General features: G+C 42.5%; 1 protein-coding gene across 2 annotated transcripts in view; it reads left to right on the top strand.

The window, feature by feature from the left end:
• Positions 1-16,048, top strand: part of SPIDR (scaffold protein involved in DNA repair) — a 229,963-nt gene that overhangs the window by 72,181 nt on the left and 141,734 nt on the right. The window contains exon 4 of one of the 2 annotated variants that reach the window (XM_036829919.1): positions 9,758-9,838. The exons of the other annotated variant lie outside the window; for it this stretch is intronic. Coding sequence (XP_036685814.1) covers positions 9,758-9,838 — 81 coding nt within the window. The remainder of the gene's footprint in view (positions 1-9,757; positions 9,839-16,048) is intronic. 2 annotated transcript variants of the gene reach the window in all.

The following is a 16,048-nucleotide window of genomic DNA, read 5'->3' as shown; positions in this document are numbered from 1 at the left end:
GCCCGTCTCACCCCATCTGCACGCTGATGCCCAAGGTGATCGGTCTGCTGATCATCGTTGTTAAGTCACTTTTTCCTTGTTTTTTTTCTCCCAAGAAACAAACAAAAATTTTGAATATCAGTGGTAAATATACTTCATAAAGCCAGCTCAGTACCCCCCAATCCATCTTTAAAGCGTAACATGGAGTTCTTAGTGTGATTTAGTGCAGGCCTCAGCTGTTATCTCATTTGAGGGGTTTTGCTGGAGGCTGGAGTTTCCCGACAGCCCTGACCGCAGAGAGGTGGAATGTGGGGCTGACGTCACAGCCGGTCCTGGGAATGTTTTGCATTCCTCTTCCTGGCAGTGGTCAGGTGGCTTCCAGCAAGAATGAAGGACAACAGCTTCCAAAGAAGAAAAAGAGAGAGGAGGAAAAGAACAGTTTATAATCAGACTGTTGTGGGGGAGGCACTTTTATTCTGAGCCAAAACTGAAATTAGAAGCAGATGTCTTACATTCTGATGCTGCACGAATGTTAAATGCATTTTATTAATGACTGTAATAGCTGAGGTATTTGGCTTTTTATTGAACTTAAGTTTTGAAACTCTCTTTAAGAATTGTGGAAAAACAACTTCTTGTAGCTGACATTTTTAACTGCGAAAGCAGCTTTCTGACTGTAAAGGGGGAAAATGGCACACAGAGACACAGGCGCTGTAGTTAATGGACAGGCTGTTTTAAAGTCTGTTAATCTAAAAAATCACTTCTGAAACATAAAACCTCTGTAACCTGTTAATGTATTTTGTGCTAGTCAAATAATTTCGATCCACTAATTAGGGGAGAGAGATATTCTATTAAAATATCTGCCACAGAAGTTTTTTTCCCAAAAATATTTACACTTCCACTGTTATTTTTGTATATTATGTTACTGGCCAAGTCAGATATTCAAAACAAAACTTAGCAGACCCTTAATATAACACACACAGGTTTTCCAAAGTCGTGCCGCTCTGCCGTGGTGTGTGCCGCAGAACCCCGCACAGTGACTGAGTTCAGTTTTCAACGTCGTTTTCCTGTCTTCTAGGTGCTGAAGTGCCGGTGTTCACATTGGTTGTACTGGATTAGCAAATCACTATTTGTCTATGTGTTTTAAAATAAAATACTTCATTCTTTTTTTTTTTTAACAATGCCTTTCAGTAGATTCTCACTTATTTTGATGTAACAGCAGTTACATTAAAACAGTTCTCCAGTTTAGGTGAAATGTGTTTGAATACTTCCTGTTATACATTGAAATGGAAAGTTGGCTTCCTGTGTAGGTCATGTTGCTGGTGAGGAATTTCCAGAAATGTGGAGAAGTGCTGAGTCATAGTGTACAATGGACTGATCCTGCTGCAGTAAGGCTTCAAGGGAGTTTTCTGAGCTCCTGGTTGAAGCAAGCAAAATATGCCTGTGTTAATGTGCTACTTTATTTTTAGATGTAGCAGTGGGGGTGGAGGAGAGGCTGTTGGTTGGGGTAAGATCCTTGCTAATAGCTTTAAAATGACTAAAATTTCTAGGGTTAGGTGTGTGTCTAAATGTGTTTTTCTGCAGTCTATTATTAGAGTTTGGAAAACAGGTTGTTTTTTGTTATAGTTACCTACCACTGTGCTCTCCGGGTCTTGCCCCACACGTGAACCCCATGCCCTCAGGCTGGGATGGTGACTGGCTGTGGGCTCTATAAAATGTTAGTGATGGTGGTGCCTGCATTCGGGGGATTGGTCCAGAAAAAGGTCTGTGGTATTGTGTCCTTTATGTCTATGATCAGGAGTTCCTGAATCTAATGGTAACAGTTTCTTTAAAACTTTAAATATTAGCTGTCAGGAGTTAAGAGAATAACTAGGATTTCTTGCATTTAATGTGCCTGGCTCTGTCCTGGTGGTTTTACTTTTGTTAAATTGTCTAAATCTGAAGTTACTGGCTGAGATTTATTTTTCATTCATTTGGTATGGAGATGTCTGCTAGATTTGGGGGAGAGGGGCTTTCTATAACAAAAATTCACTTCTAAACACAAATCTAATCTTATAAAGTTAATATTCATCCATCAATTCCACAGACACTTGCTGAATAACTGCCCTGTGCCAGGCTGGTTCTGCTGGGTGCTGGGTGCTGAGTACTGGGTGCTGTGGAAAATGTGCTCCTTGTTCCCCCTTTGAGGGAAGTGGGGTGCTGCAGGCCCAGAGCAGGGAACACGTGTTCATGATTGTGTGCAGCATTCCTTTATGGCTGTTATGGTAGAATTCTGCAGGTATAGTGAGGCACAGGGAAGGGGGATACTCAGATCTGTGCCAAATTCTGTGGGGTTGGTTTCTTTTGATATGATTCTGAGGATGTCAGAGTTGATGGTGGAAAGTAATTTGAGTAGGCAATGCGAAGAAAACAATCTGATAAGGGAGATGAGGGAAATACTAATGTACGTGTGACAGGCACTAAGACTACTTAAAAGGAAATTTAATAAACATAAATGATATACTGCAGATCGTTTCCTTCGTATATACACATGCAGCTCACAAAACAACATGCCTGCCCTTTCTGTCTGAGGTCTGCCTTTCTCACACATTGCTAAAGAGTTTGAATGGCTGTTTGTTACCAAGTAATCATGGAATCATAGAACATGTTTTAAAACTGTTTCCTGTGATTTTGAAGGTTGACAAAAGGAAGAACACATGTTCTTCTTGTGAGCAGAGCCCCTGCCTTCAGGGAGGCACGTGCGGCCCGCAGGCTCGGCCCGCAGGTAAGCCCCACTGAGCAGTTGTTCTGGGTAGCTCTCCTTGTCTCACCTGAACACCACCCAGTGTCACCTTCTGCTAAACAGTGCAAAAGGAGTCATTGACCTGTTTTGAGGGGTGCTTATGAGGAATTACGAAGAGAATGAAATTCATATTTCAAAACGCAGGTATAGTTCTCTACCTTTCTAAGTGTGTGTTCTCTGATCACGCAGCAGAGAAGACCCTTGCCAACCTCTGCTGGTGGTTGTGTGTGAGAACTGAATGAGCACCAGCAGGTGGTAGCCGTCAGCTCTGATGCTGGCAGTGACGCAGGGGCACCTAGGGCCTGTCACACCATCCACACAGGGTCCTCGGGGAGTCTACAAAGCCCAGGGCCGGAACCATCACATATACAGGACTTCACATTTAATATGCTTTTTGTCCATTGTTCCCAATTACTCCCTGCAAGTCTACGTACTAAATTGTGTAAACTACCTTTCTATGCATATCTCATAAGTGTGTAGAAATTTAATGTTTGTTGACGGAATAAATGAAGTTGCTCTACTTTAAGGCAAAAGTACATTTTTCACTCTGTAAACTCTCATGTATATACACACATAATCCATGATATGTTTTTTTAAAAAACTGTGGTAAAATATACATAACATAAAATTTACCATTTTAATATTTTTAGGTATGTTCACTGGTATTAAGTACATTCATAACGTGGTGCAGACATCACCAGTATATGGAACTTTTTCATCATCTCAAACAGAAACTCTGCACCCATTAAACAATAATTCCACATTCTGTCTCCCCAGTCACCACCTCCCCCCACCCAGCTCCCGGGAACCTCTGTTATACCTTCTGTCTCTATAAATTTGCCTATTCTAGGTAACTCATATAAGTGGAGTCATACACTGTTTGTCCTTGTGTGTCTGGCTTATCTCACTTAGCATAATATACTCAAAGTTCATCCATGTTGTGGCATGTCAACATTTCATTCCTTTCTAAGGTTGAATAATATGCCATTGTATGGATGGACCACGTTTTGTTTATCCGTTCACCTGTTGATGGACATTGGAGTTCTTTCCACCTTTCAATTATTGTGAATAATGCTGCTATGAACATTGATGTACAACTGTGTTTCAGTCCCTGCTTTCAAGTCTTTTGAGTATACATCTAGGAGTGAAAATGGTAGAGCATATGGTAATTCTATGTTTAAGTTTTTGAGGAACTATCATAGTTTTCCACAGCAGCTGTACCATGTTGCATTCCCACCAGCAATGCACAAGGGTTCCAGTTTCTTGACATCTTCACCAATATTTGATATTTTCCTTTGTTTTTAAATAACCATCCCAACAGGTGTGAGGTGGTGTTTCATCCTGGTTTTGATTCGCATTTCCTTAATGACTAGTGATGTTGAGCGCATGATCCACTTTTAAATTCTGAAATAGCCCCAGTAAACAATTAAAAGTCTGCAGCAAAGATGAAGAGTTCCTCATCAGACCTTCTTTACTCCAATTGCAGCCTCCCCAGCCCACAAACACAGTTTCTTGATGTAATTTGCATCTATGACTGAAGGCTGGGGCCACTGCTCTCAGGGCTCAGAAAAATAGAAAAGGTTCTTTTCCAATCAGGTAACTGTTGGACAACATGTTCTTTTGCTGCATTTGTATCAAATTCATTAGGTATCCAAAATGATTATGTTCACTTACACTGACTAGTTTTCTTAGAAAAACCAAGCTTTTAATTTAAAGCTATAGGTAGGCATTAAATAATTGGGAAAAAAAAGGTCTGTGTAGTGAGGACATACTAAAATCATGAAATCAATGAAATGTTTACTTATTTCTCCAGTAATTTTATGGTTTAATTATTTATATTTAATGCTTTATACATTTATATTTAACACTTTAATGTATTTTGGTGTGTAATATGAGGTAAAGATCAATTTTAATATTTTCCAAATAATTTTATCAGCTTCACTTCCTGAATAGCTTTCCTCTGCTGACTAAATGCTTCTCTTATCACTCGTTATATTCCTGTGTATCCTAGGACTTATTTCTTTGCTCTGTATTCTGTTGTGTTTTGTTGTGTTGTGTTGAGAGTCTGAAAACCTTGCCATAAAATCAGTGCCTTGCTTCTGTGTGTGTGAATAATTTATAAATAGATATGCTTGATTGGGGGACAGAATGTTTTAAAATTTAAAAACAAGGTACACAATCAGTGTCAAAGACAACAACCAAGCTAGTCCATGAACACAACATCTGGCAGATTTTTGAATTTTACTCTTGCCATTGCACTTGACTCTTGTACTTTCAGCAGCACGGATTCATCCCACCCTGCAGGGGGGATAGTTACTGAAGGACAACCTGACTTTATTGCAGATACATAGTCTCGTGCATGGACTTCACTATGGAGGATCTGTTGCTTGACACTCACTTTTCTTTGTTTCTCAGTTTTCTTGAGAAACTGTAAAAAGGAATTTTAGAGCAAGGTGCTTCTTATAACATACAGGGAGACCTTTTTCTTTTTTTTTAAAGTACTGCATTGATCAACTAGGTCTTTAAGGTTCCGCTGGCTTGCTGATGATCAGTTTAACATGTGTAAGCCCCAAGGAAGGCAGGGCCCTGTTCAGGTCATCTTTTTACTTCGTACTCAAACCGGCACACGTTCTTTTTTCATTTTTACTGGGGTATAGTTGATTTACAATGTTGTGTTAGTTTTTGCTGTACAGCAAAGTGAATCAGTTATACATATACATATATCCACTCTTATTTAGGTCATTACAGAGTATTGAGAAGAGTTCCCTGTGCTATACACTACTATATATACTACTATATATGGTGTGTATGTGTCAATCCCAATCTCCCAATTTATCCCTCCCTGCATTCCCCCCGGTAACCATACGTTTGAAATTGGCACACATTCTAAGTGTTTGTTTGATATGAATGAAACAAAACTTAAATTGTTGAATTTTGTGCTTATATCAAGTAAGCTGAAGAGTGGTTTGTTCATTTTAGAATTTATCTTGAGAATCTTTGCTCCGTGATTTTTTTTTTTTTTAATTTATTTTAGTTTTGGCTGTGTTGGGTCTTTGTTTCTGTGTGAGGGCTTTCTCTAGTTGCGGCGAGCGGGGGCCACTCTTCATCGCGGTGCGCGGGCCTCTCACTGTCGCGGTGGCCTCTCTCGTTGCGGAGCACAGGCTCCAGATGCGCAGGCTCAGTAATTGTGGCTCACGGGCCCAGTTGCTCCGCGGCACGTGGGATCTTCCCAGACCAGGGCTCGAACCCGTGTCCCCTGCATTGGCAGGCAGACTCTCAACCACTGCGCCACCAGGGAAGCCCGCTCCCTGATTTTTTAGTCTCAGTACTTGGTGCTGGTTCCCACCTCTCCTAGTCTAACCTGTGGCAGCCCAAGACAGCATGCAACAGATGGCATGAAAATTCTTGTTCCTTTGAAAAGAAGCTAATCATGTGTAATGCTTCATGTGGGTTATTTCCTTTAATCCCTAATAGAAGTGTCAGGGAGACATTACTATCTTAAATTTGCAGATGGGGAAACTGAAGTCAGGGAGATGAGATAATTTGCTAAATGTCCGGTGCTAGTGAGGCTTGCAGAGCTGTGTGACAGGGCAGGTCGGAGTCCAGAGTGGAATTCTGGTTACCTGACTTCAGAAAGGAGCCCCATCTTTGTCTTAGGCTTGCTTTAGTGTTGAGCACACAGAGGGCCTAGGATGTCACGTTTTCTTGAGCTTTTTGTAGTCTGTTGATGAGAAGGGAAAATGTTAATGACCTTGAGAAAATGTAAACAAACTGGATGAGGCTCAAAGAGTTTTCTAGGGATGTGGCTGCAGCTTTACCTTTTCCTGACATGCTGTACAATTTCCATATTAATGTGGACGTGGCCTTTTCAAGGCTTTGCTTTTTTAGGGGAAAATGCATGGGTAGCATTTTGAGAATGACTCTTGGATCCAAGTCATCTCCCGGCAGAGAGGCTCCGCAGAGTGGGTGTCAGATCAGAGGCAGAGCGGGTAGAGTCCAGTAGAGGGGCGGCTCCAGGGACACGTTGAGGATGACCTCATTCAGTTCTACTGTAGACATTTGATTAAGTTGCTTTGATGAATAAATAGTAATAACTATCTTCCTTTCCTTACTACTTTCTCCTTAAGAGCAAATAATTAAAACCAGAAATTTCTGTCTTGGGTGCTGTGGAACGTACATTGTTGTAAGTGAAGGAAATACAGAATCTGCGAGGAGGAGTTCAGAAAAAATACCCAGACATTTTTGTTGTTCTAACAGAGGGGCGATCCATTTTGTATGTGGAAGCATTCCAGTTAGTTTTTGTGGATAGAAATCTAATGGGCAAGATAGGGTAGCATTGTGTGTTGATGAAGGATGCGCCTAGACCTTAGGAATGTGTGAGCAGGAGGAGAATCTTAGCCCTAAGAGGATCGTGCTGTTCCCGCCGGCTCCTCGCTTAGGTAGCCACACGCTTTGACTGTCTGGCCCGCGTGGCACTGTTAACGCGTGAGCAGTCGTATGGACCTGCGTGTGTTCACTTGCATGGTCTCTGTCCCCAGATGTGTGAGCAAAATAATAATTTAAAAACTCATGTATTTTCCATATGTGGTTGTCAGCAGCAGGAAGAGCTGCTGAAGGCTTGGTCAGAGGCAGCGTGGAAATGCGAGGGCCTGTGAGCTCGGGAGGGGGCTCTTCCCAGCTGCCAGAGTGGCCTTAGGCTGACCGGTCTCCCCTCCACTGTTTGCAGGATTGGCTGGGCTACAGATGTGTTCATGTCAAAACTCACAAAATTACCACTGTGTTGTGTGCACCGTATTCTATTGTTTTCTTTTTTTTTAAAAAGACAAAAGTAGAAAGTATTTATTGAATTTTTAAAACATGATTTAAAAATCCATCTTTATATTATTATTTTTTAATCCTAAAAAGTGTTTTATTTACTGAATGTCCTTGTTTTTGGATAGTTTTTTGTTTTCTTCTCTCCAGGTAGCAATGTTCTGCTTCTGACAAAGCTCTTTATTACATATTATTTGTGAAATCTACAATAACCTAATGATGTTTCTGCCACATTGTTTTAAAAGCAAGATTTAAAATATAGACTCTTTTAAAGTTTTTTTGTTTTTGGTTTTTTAAATTTATTTATTTATTTACTTATTTATTTATGGCTGTGTTGGGTCTTCGTTGCTGCACGGGCTTTCCCTAGTTGTGGCGAGCGGGGGCTACTCTTCGTTGCGGTGCGCGGGCTTCTCATTGCGGTGGTTTCTCTTGCTGCAGAGCACGGGCTCTAGGCACGCGGGCTTCCGTAGTTGTGGCTCACGGGCCCTAGAGCGCAGGCTCAGTAGTTGTGGCGCACGGGCTTAGTTGCTCCGCACATGTGGGATCTTCCCGGACCAGGGCTCAAACCCCTGTCCCCTGCATTCGCAGGGGGGTTCTTAACCACTGTGCCACCAGGGAAGTCCCTCTTTTAAAGTTATAAGGCAATTTTTTCTTTCACAATTTGAACCTTGGTGCTGGTTTGGTGTATTTTCACCTAAATTCCATTTTATGAGCTTCCTGGTATTTTATTGAAAACCTGTTTCATTTTATTTGACCCTAACCAGATCAGTAAGATGGAGGCATTGCACACAGGTGGTCTTTGGTAGGATTGTGGCCACAAATGTCAGTTGTGTGGCCTGAGAATCTGGCTTGGGAGTATGGAGGTTTGAAGACTGGGCTTAGGGGGAAAGACCTAGTGAACACAGAGACTTGGGAGCTGTGGCTTTAACACTTGAGCTGTTTCGACCCCCTTGGTTCAGCCGCCAGCCTCTGCTGGGGTTGCCAGTTCAGGGGCTGTTGTCCTTGGACTTCCACTAACTCATGAACATGTTGGTTGGTGCTGCAGATTACATTTGATCCCTGGTGTGAATCACATTGCACCCAGGTTTGCCACTGTTCTCTCTTTATTAGGCCATGCTGTGTAGCTTAAAGATGCCTCTCAATTTTTCTTGTAATAACACCATAAGTCGACTCAATAAGAAGTTCTGACTTCCTCAGGAAGACAGAAGTGCGGTGTGTGGACACCATCCATAACCTAGTTTCCTGGGGGTTACGGTTTTACTCTTTGACACTATTATGAAGCCTTTGCCAGAATTGTGGGCTCTCTGTTTTCTTGTAGCTGAGTGAAGAGATGGCATCTTGTCCCATGAGACAGCACAGTGAGGGCTGGTATTGGTCTGATTCACAATCCTGAATCCCAGTAATGAAAGTCATTTTGGGGATCAGTTCATTGGAATTGACATCTGAGTAGGGTTACCAAATAAAATAGAGGGTACCCAGGTAAATGTGAATTTCAGGTAAAGTACAGGGCATATTCACACTAAAAAATTACTCATCATTTCTCTGAAGTTCACATTTAACTAGCCGTCCTATATTTTATTTGGTAAATCTGGCAACTGTTCACCTGAGGCTGAATTATATAAAATATTAAGAATTCATGCAAAATAATGTCCTTGTGGGGATGAGAAACTTTGCCCCCTTCTTATTCCTCACTTACACCTTGAAGTTAGGGAAGCCTTTACTTCGTGTTATCCCTTCTACACCCCTCCTCCTGTGCACTCAAGTTAAAATGTTTGTGAGGGGCACTTGGCCCACTGTTTCACACGCCTGGCTTCTGTAGTCAACAATGTCATGTAGGTAAGGCCCAGCCTTGGGCAGCAGGCTGAGGTCCTGCCCTCTCCTGACCCCTCCTGGAACCACAGACTCAGCACTTGGGTTTGTCCCTGCTCAAGGGCTATCCCTGGCCAGCCAGAGGCACAGGAGACAGGCATGTAAACCTCCTGGCACATTTCAGGGAGTGCCTGGGCCAAAGTAAGTGGGTGTCTTCCTTCCCTCAGGATCTGAGGTCCCGTATTAAGTTATTCAAGTGACGCAGAGAACAAGAGGGGGGCTGATATGATGTCAGAGGTGGGTCACAGGTCGGAAGGAGGTTGGCGGAATTAGGTAATTATTACTGCCTTCTAAGACTTTGATAATCATTATCCAAAGGGGGAAGAGAGAGCTCCCAGCCCCTACCAGGGCTGCTGTCTGTGGGAATTCAGATGTTCTGCACAGGATTTCTAGTATCATGTGAGTAAAATTTAGTCTTTTATATGGACCTTTTACAGAAGGAAACTTTATTTCCAAAGGCTGTCATTAAAGGTGTAAAGGCCACACTGTGAATTAAGGTGACACGCCCTGTTTTGAATTGGATTTCCTGCTAGTTCTGATCGCAGGCGTTCTTCCCGGACTAGAGTGAACTCAGTTCCAGTGTTTGCTTGTAAAACTGAATCCAGTCATTGTGTTTGTAGTTTGGCTTTCTGCCTGCTATTAAAGTACAGAGCAAACTTCAGCCAGTTACTCCCTATGGTTCTGTGTTCTCCGCAAAGAGCAGGGAAAGGAAAGGGGAAAACCCAAAGGGTGACTGAGTTCATTTACATACAGAGCCAGAGGGCAGCTGTGTGCTGCCTCGTCATCACATGACTCTGTGGAGAATCCTGATATTCCGTTTACTGGAATAGGAGACAGCCTGAAAAAACCCAGAACACAAAAACTGGTCTCTCTCTTTATGGTTCTCGGGTTAGCATTAGCAGCTGAATAACGCACTTCTACTGTGTAACAAATATAGGTGAAAAAATAGAAGGTTTTATATTTCTCCATCTTTTCAAAGTTTCGTGTATAAAGAAAGAGCTATAAGGGAGAGGGCACAAGGCAGGACGATGGTATTGCTGGTTGGTCCAACCCGACTCTGCCCACTGAGCTGTCCTGGAGGGGCCCCAGGTCAGCAGGCTACGATCTGGAATCGTGGGTAAGATCTGCAGGGCTCACCCCTTCTACCTGGAGTGACAGAAAATATGATTCGGTCCGTTCAATGTAACTCCAAACAACCCATGATGACACTTGACAAAACTTGGCTGAGTGTGCATTAGAAAGGATTTTTCTTCATTAAATGTGAGGGGATCCAGAAGGACACAATGGCACCAGCCACCCTGGGTCCCCATAGGAATAAAGTATTTAGAGTCATTCCCCTGAGTTAAACTAAGAACCCCCTAATTTGGGGAAAGGACAGAAAGGGAGGATGGGCTGTGCAGCTGCTGCTCCAAATCCGCTCCCTCACCGAGGCGGCACCACGTGGAGCGGAAATGAGAGGTGTGGAGATGATGCCCCAGGCGTGGTGACGCCATGCTGCCCTGGTGACATGTCAGCCTCTGTATCTCTTGCTGCCCTGATTTTATTTAATTCTGGTCTGGCCCATCGGGCTAGAGCCAAATTAACCTTTTCCTTAGACTTCCTTTTCTTTAAATGGAAGAGATTTGAGTGTTTAATTGAATAAATATCAGTAAATTTTGAGTTTTTTATTAGCGAAGAGCAAAGAGCCCTGCTACCTTTCTGCTACTTTGCTAGGTGCTAAGAGAAAATCAGAACATCAGAGACATAGATTTTGGCCACCAGGAGCCTATGGTCTTCTTTTGGATAGAAACCCTAAAACGCAGCAAACTGTCAGCTAGCAGTAGAATGTGGACAAAAAGCAAAAAACCCAGCTTCCTGCTTGGATGTTTTATGGAGATGGTACATTAAACCAGATGTGCAGAAATGAAGAAATGGTTGACAAATTTCCCAAAGCTACCGTGGAGTGCTGTAGGGATGGTGCATCTGGATGCCCAGGAAGGATAACAAGATGAGTTTAAAAGGCCAAAGTGAAGCAGTCAAAAACAGGAATTCTGACTACGTTTCTGGTCGGACATACAAGGAACTTGGAAGTCATCACTCGCATTTTCACAACAAGAAAAAAGCTGAAGAAACATAATCAACAACTGTTTTAGATCCAACAGAGAATTGAAGTCATAGGGCATATACCACTGCCCCCAAAATTAGAGAGACAGAGAGGAAGGTGTAGAGACTCGCAGAAGCCCCGGAGCAAAAACATCCACTGGAACCAGAGCTGGGGTAGAAAAACTGTAACTGTAGTAGACAGACAGACTGCTGTGGGGACTCAGTGCCTGCGAGTTAAAGACTCCAGGGCCCCTTCGTGGTTGCAGTTTTGTGAGGTTACCTCCCGGAGTCCTGCCAGGTGCTCACAGTGAAGATCAGAGAAAATTCCCCTCAGGCCCCTGGCGTGGAGGGGAAAGAAACCATTTTGAAAGGCGCGGGGGCACTCTGTACTTCCTAACAAGTCCTGCCCTCCGGAGACGATGTAACCAGAGCCTAGCAGAGCTGGCGGGGAAGGGAGATACCCAGCTCCAGGTTCCTCCCGTCTTCCTGTCTCACCTGAGGGGGGCAGGAAGCTGAGAAGCCGTTGTGAAGGTCCCAGTCCAGAGGCTCAGGCTTACTAACAGGCTGAGCCCTAATCATAGGCTCTAGAACACTTTCCCTAACCCCACACCTCACCACTACCTCAGGGCTCCTGTACAATGTCAGAGGAATAAAACTGAAAGAGCCACACATCTCAGACCTCATTTAAGAAGCAGCCTCGGGACCTCCCTGGTGGTCCAGTGGTTAAGAATCTGCCTTCCAATGCAGGGGACGCAGGTTTGATCCCTGGTCGGGCAACTAAGATCACACATGCCACGGGGCAACTAAGCCCGCGTGCCACAACTGGAGAGCCCACGTGCTGCAACTACAGAGCCCACGCGCTGTGGCGCCCACACGCCACAACTACTGAGCCTGTGTGCTCTGGAGCCTGTGCACTGCAACTAGAGGGAAGCCCACACACCACAACCAGGAGCCCACGTGCTGCAACAAAAGGTCCCGCCTGCCACAACTAAAACCCGAAACAGCCATAATTGAATGAATGAATGAGTGAATGAATGAATATATATATATTTATTTATTTATTTATTTATTTATTTTTTAAAGAAGAAAAGGAAGCCTCTAGGGAAATGCAAAGACAACAAGGCAGACAAAAACAGCGACACCAGAGAAGGTTTTTGCTTACGACGACTACAGCTACAGCAAGCAGTAAAAGATAGTGTAGCTCCTCATCAGGTAAACATAAAGTCTCACGCTGAAGGCCTGCACTCCTCAGTTCCTTTGACCCAGGACATCATGTCTGGCTTTCAACAAAAAATTGCAAGGCATTCTAAAAGGCAAAAATCATAGTTTGAAGAAAAACAGAGCAAGCATTAGGACCAGACATAGATGTGGCAGAAATATTGGAATTAATCAGACTAGGAATGTCAAACAGCTGTGCTTAGTATGCTGGGGGCTGTAAAGGAGAAGGTGGACAGCATGCAGGAACAGATGGGTAGTGCAAGCCGAGAGATGGAAACTCTAAGAAAGAATCAAAAGGAGGTGCTAGAGATCAGAAGCACTGTGACAGAATGAAGCGTGCCTTTGGTGGGCTCATCAGCCAGCTGAAGGTGGCCAAGGAAGCAATCCATGAGCTGGAAGAAACGTCAGTAGAACTTCCAAAACTGAACTGCAAAGAGAAAAAAGGAATGATGCAAAGGGAATATAATATTCAAGAACTGTGGGACAGTGACAAAAGGTGTTAAGGTACAGGTGATGAGAACACCAGAGAAGAAAGACAGAAAGGAAAGAAATATTTGAACCAATGTAATGACTGAGAGTTTTCCAAAATTAGGATAGGCAACCAACTACGGATCCAGGAAGCTCAGAGAACATCAAGCAAGATAAATAAAAACAAAATCTATACCTAGGCATATCATATTCAAATGCAGAAAATCAAAGAAAAAAATCTTGAAAGAGTTCAAAGGGGTAACAACACTTCACCTATAGAGAAGTAAGGATAAGAATTGCATCAGACTCCTTAGAAATTATGCGAGCAGGAAGAGGGTATAGTGAATTGTTTAAAGTATTGAAAGGAAAAAACACCAATTTCAAATCCTAATCTAACAAAAGTATCCTTCAAAAATAAGAAAAACATAAACACTAACTCAGAGAAGCAAAATCTTAGGGAATTTGTTTACATTAGAGCTGCCTTGCCAGAAATGTTAGAAGAAATTCTTCAGAAAGAAGGAAAATTATATAGGTCAGATACTAGGATCTACATAAAGAAAGTAAGAGCATTAGAGAAGGAATAAAGGTTCAATAAAATATATTTCGTATTCTTAATTCATCTAACCGTTAACAGTTTGTTCAAAACAATAACAGAAAACACGTATTCGGTGATTTTAGCTTGTACGTAAGTGAAATGAATGACAGCAATGCTATAAAGGACAGGAGGGTGGAACTGGAAATACTTCGTTATAGGGTATGTGCACCACCCATAAACCAATACCGTGTTATTTGAAAGTAGATTGAATGAGTTGGAAATGTATATTGCAGACACCAGGGTAACCACTGAAGTTTAAGAAGGAAGTATAATTAATATGCTAAAAGAAGAGAAAAATGAAATACCCAATTTAAAACCACAGAAGGCAGAAAGAGTATAGACAATAATAGGAACAAAGAACAAGAGCAGCAAATAGAAAACATAACAACTATGGTAGATATTGATCCTGTACAGTAGTCACTTTAAACATCAGTGGTCTGGGACTTCCCTGGCAGTCCAGTGGTTAAGACTTCGCCTTCCAATGCCGGGGGTGCGGGTTTGATCTCTGGTCGGGGAGCTAAGATCCCACATGCCTCACAGCCAAAAAACCAAAATGTAAAACAGAAGCAATGTTGTAACAAATTCAATAAAGACTTTAAAAAAAAAGGTCCACATTAAAAAAAAAAAATCTAAAACAAAACAAAACAAATCAATGGTCTGAATTCACCAGTTAAAAGACAGAGACTGACAGAGTGGGAAAAAAATAAAATATAAGTATATGTTGTCTATAAGAAACCCACTTTAAATATAAAGACAGATTTAAAGTAAAAGGATGGCACTGTTGGTGGGAATGTAAATTGGTACAGCCACTATGGAAGCAGCATGGAGGCTCCTCAAAAAATTAAAGATAGAAATACCATGCGATCCAGCAATCGTACTTCTGAAGAAAACAAAAACATTAATTTGGAAAGGTATGTGCACCCCAGTGTTCATTGCAGCATTATTTACAAAAGCTAAGACATGGGGCTTCCCTGGTGGCGCAGTGGTTGAGAATCTGCCTGCCAATGCAGGTGACACGGGTTCGAGCCCTGGTCTGGGAAGATCCCACATGCCGCGGAGCAACTAGGCCCGTGAGCCACAATTACTGAGCCTGCGCGTCTGGAGCCTGTGCTCCGCAGCAAGAGAGGCCGCGATAGCGAGAGGCCCGCGCACCGCGATGAAGAGTGACCCCCGCTTGCCACAACTAGAGAAAGCCCTCGCACAGAAACGAAGATCCAACACAGCCATAAATAAATAAATAAATAAAATTAAAAAAAAATAAAAAAGCTAAGACATGGAAGCAACATAAGTGTCCATCAATGGATGAATGGATAAAGAAGACGGGTTTGTGTGGGAGCGTGTGTGTGTGTGTGTGTGTGTGTTCCGCACAAAATGGAATACTATTCAGCCATGAGAAAAAGAGAAAATCCTGCCATTTGTGAATACACGGGTGGACCTTTCAGACACTATGCTAAATCAAGTCAGACAAAGCAAGATAAATACCATACGATTTCACTTATATATGGAATTTAAAAAGAACAACAACAAAACAAGCTCATAGAACAGATTGGTGGTTACCAGAGGCAGGAGGTGGGAATGGGAGAAAAGGATGGGGAGGGTTAAAATGTACAGACTTCCAGTTATAAAGTAAATGAGTCCTGGAGGTGTAATGTTCGGCATGGTGGCTACAGTTAATAACACTCTGCACATTTGAAAATTGCTACAAGAGTAGATCATAAAGTTCTTGTCACAAGAAAAAAAATTCTGTAACTGTGTATGGTGACCAATGTTAACTAGACTGATTGTGGTGATGATTTTGCAGTGTATATAAATATCTAATCGTGTCACACACCTGAAACTAACATAATGTTATATGTCAGTTATACCTCAATTTTCAAAAAAGTAAATGGATACAAAGAGCTAACGCTTTTGAGTAGCTCTGTTAATTTCAGACAAAACAGATTTCAAATTGAGGAAAATTATCAGAGATAAAGAGGAGCATCACATAATTATAAAGAGGTCAGTTCTGCAAGAAGACATAACACTTCCTAAAAACCAAAATGTGTAAGGCAAAAACTGATGGAACTGCAAGGGGGAAGAGAGGAATTCGTTGTTACAGAGTTGCTGCAACTTAAATACCTGAGTGATACTCAAGAGAAAGCTCCAGGACCTTTGATGGGAGGGAGCATGGGCCAGTGACGGAGTGAGAGAAGGCCTGTGTTTCCAATGGGCAGTTCTGAAAGCAGCTTGAGGGATGAGCTAGAGGT

This window comes from Balaenoptera musculus, chromosome 17 (genome assembly GCF_009873245.2).
Source record: "Balaenoptera musculus isolate JJ_BM4_2016_0621 chromosome 17, mBalMus1.pri.v3, whole genome shotgun sequence".
NCBI lineage: Eukaryota > Metazoa > Chordata > Mammalia > Artiodactyla > Balaenopteridae > Balaenoptera > Balaenoptera musculus.
This window is presented reverse-complemented; position numbering and strand designations above follow the sequence as displayed.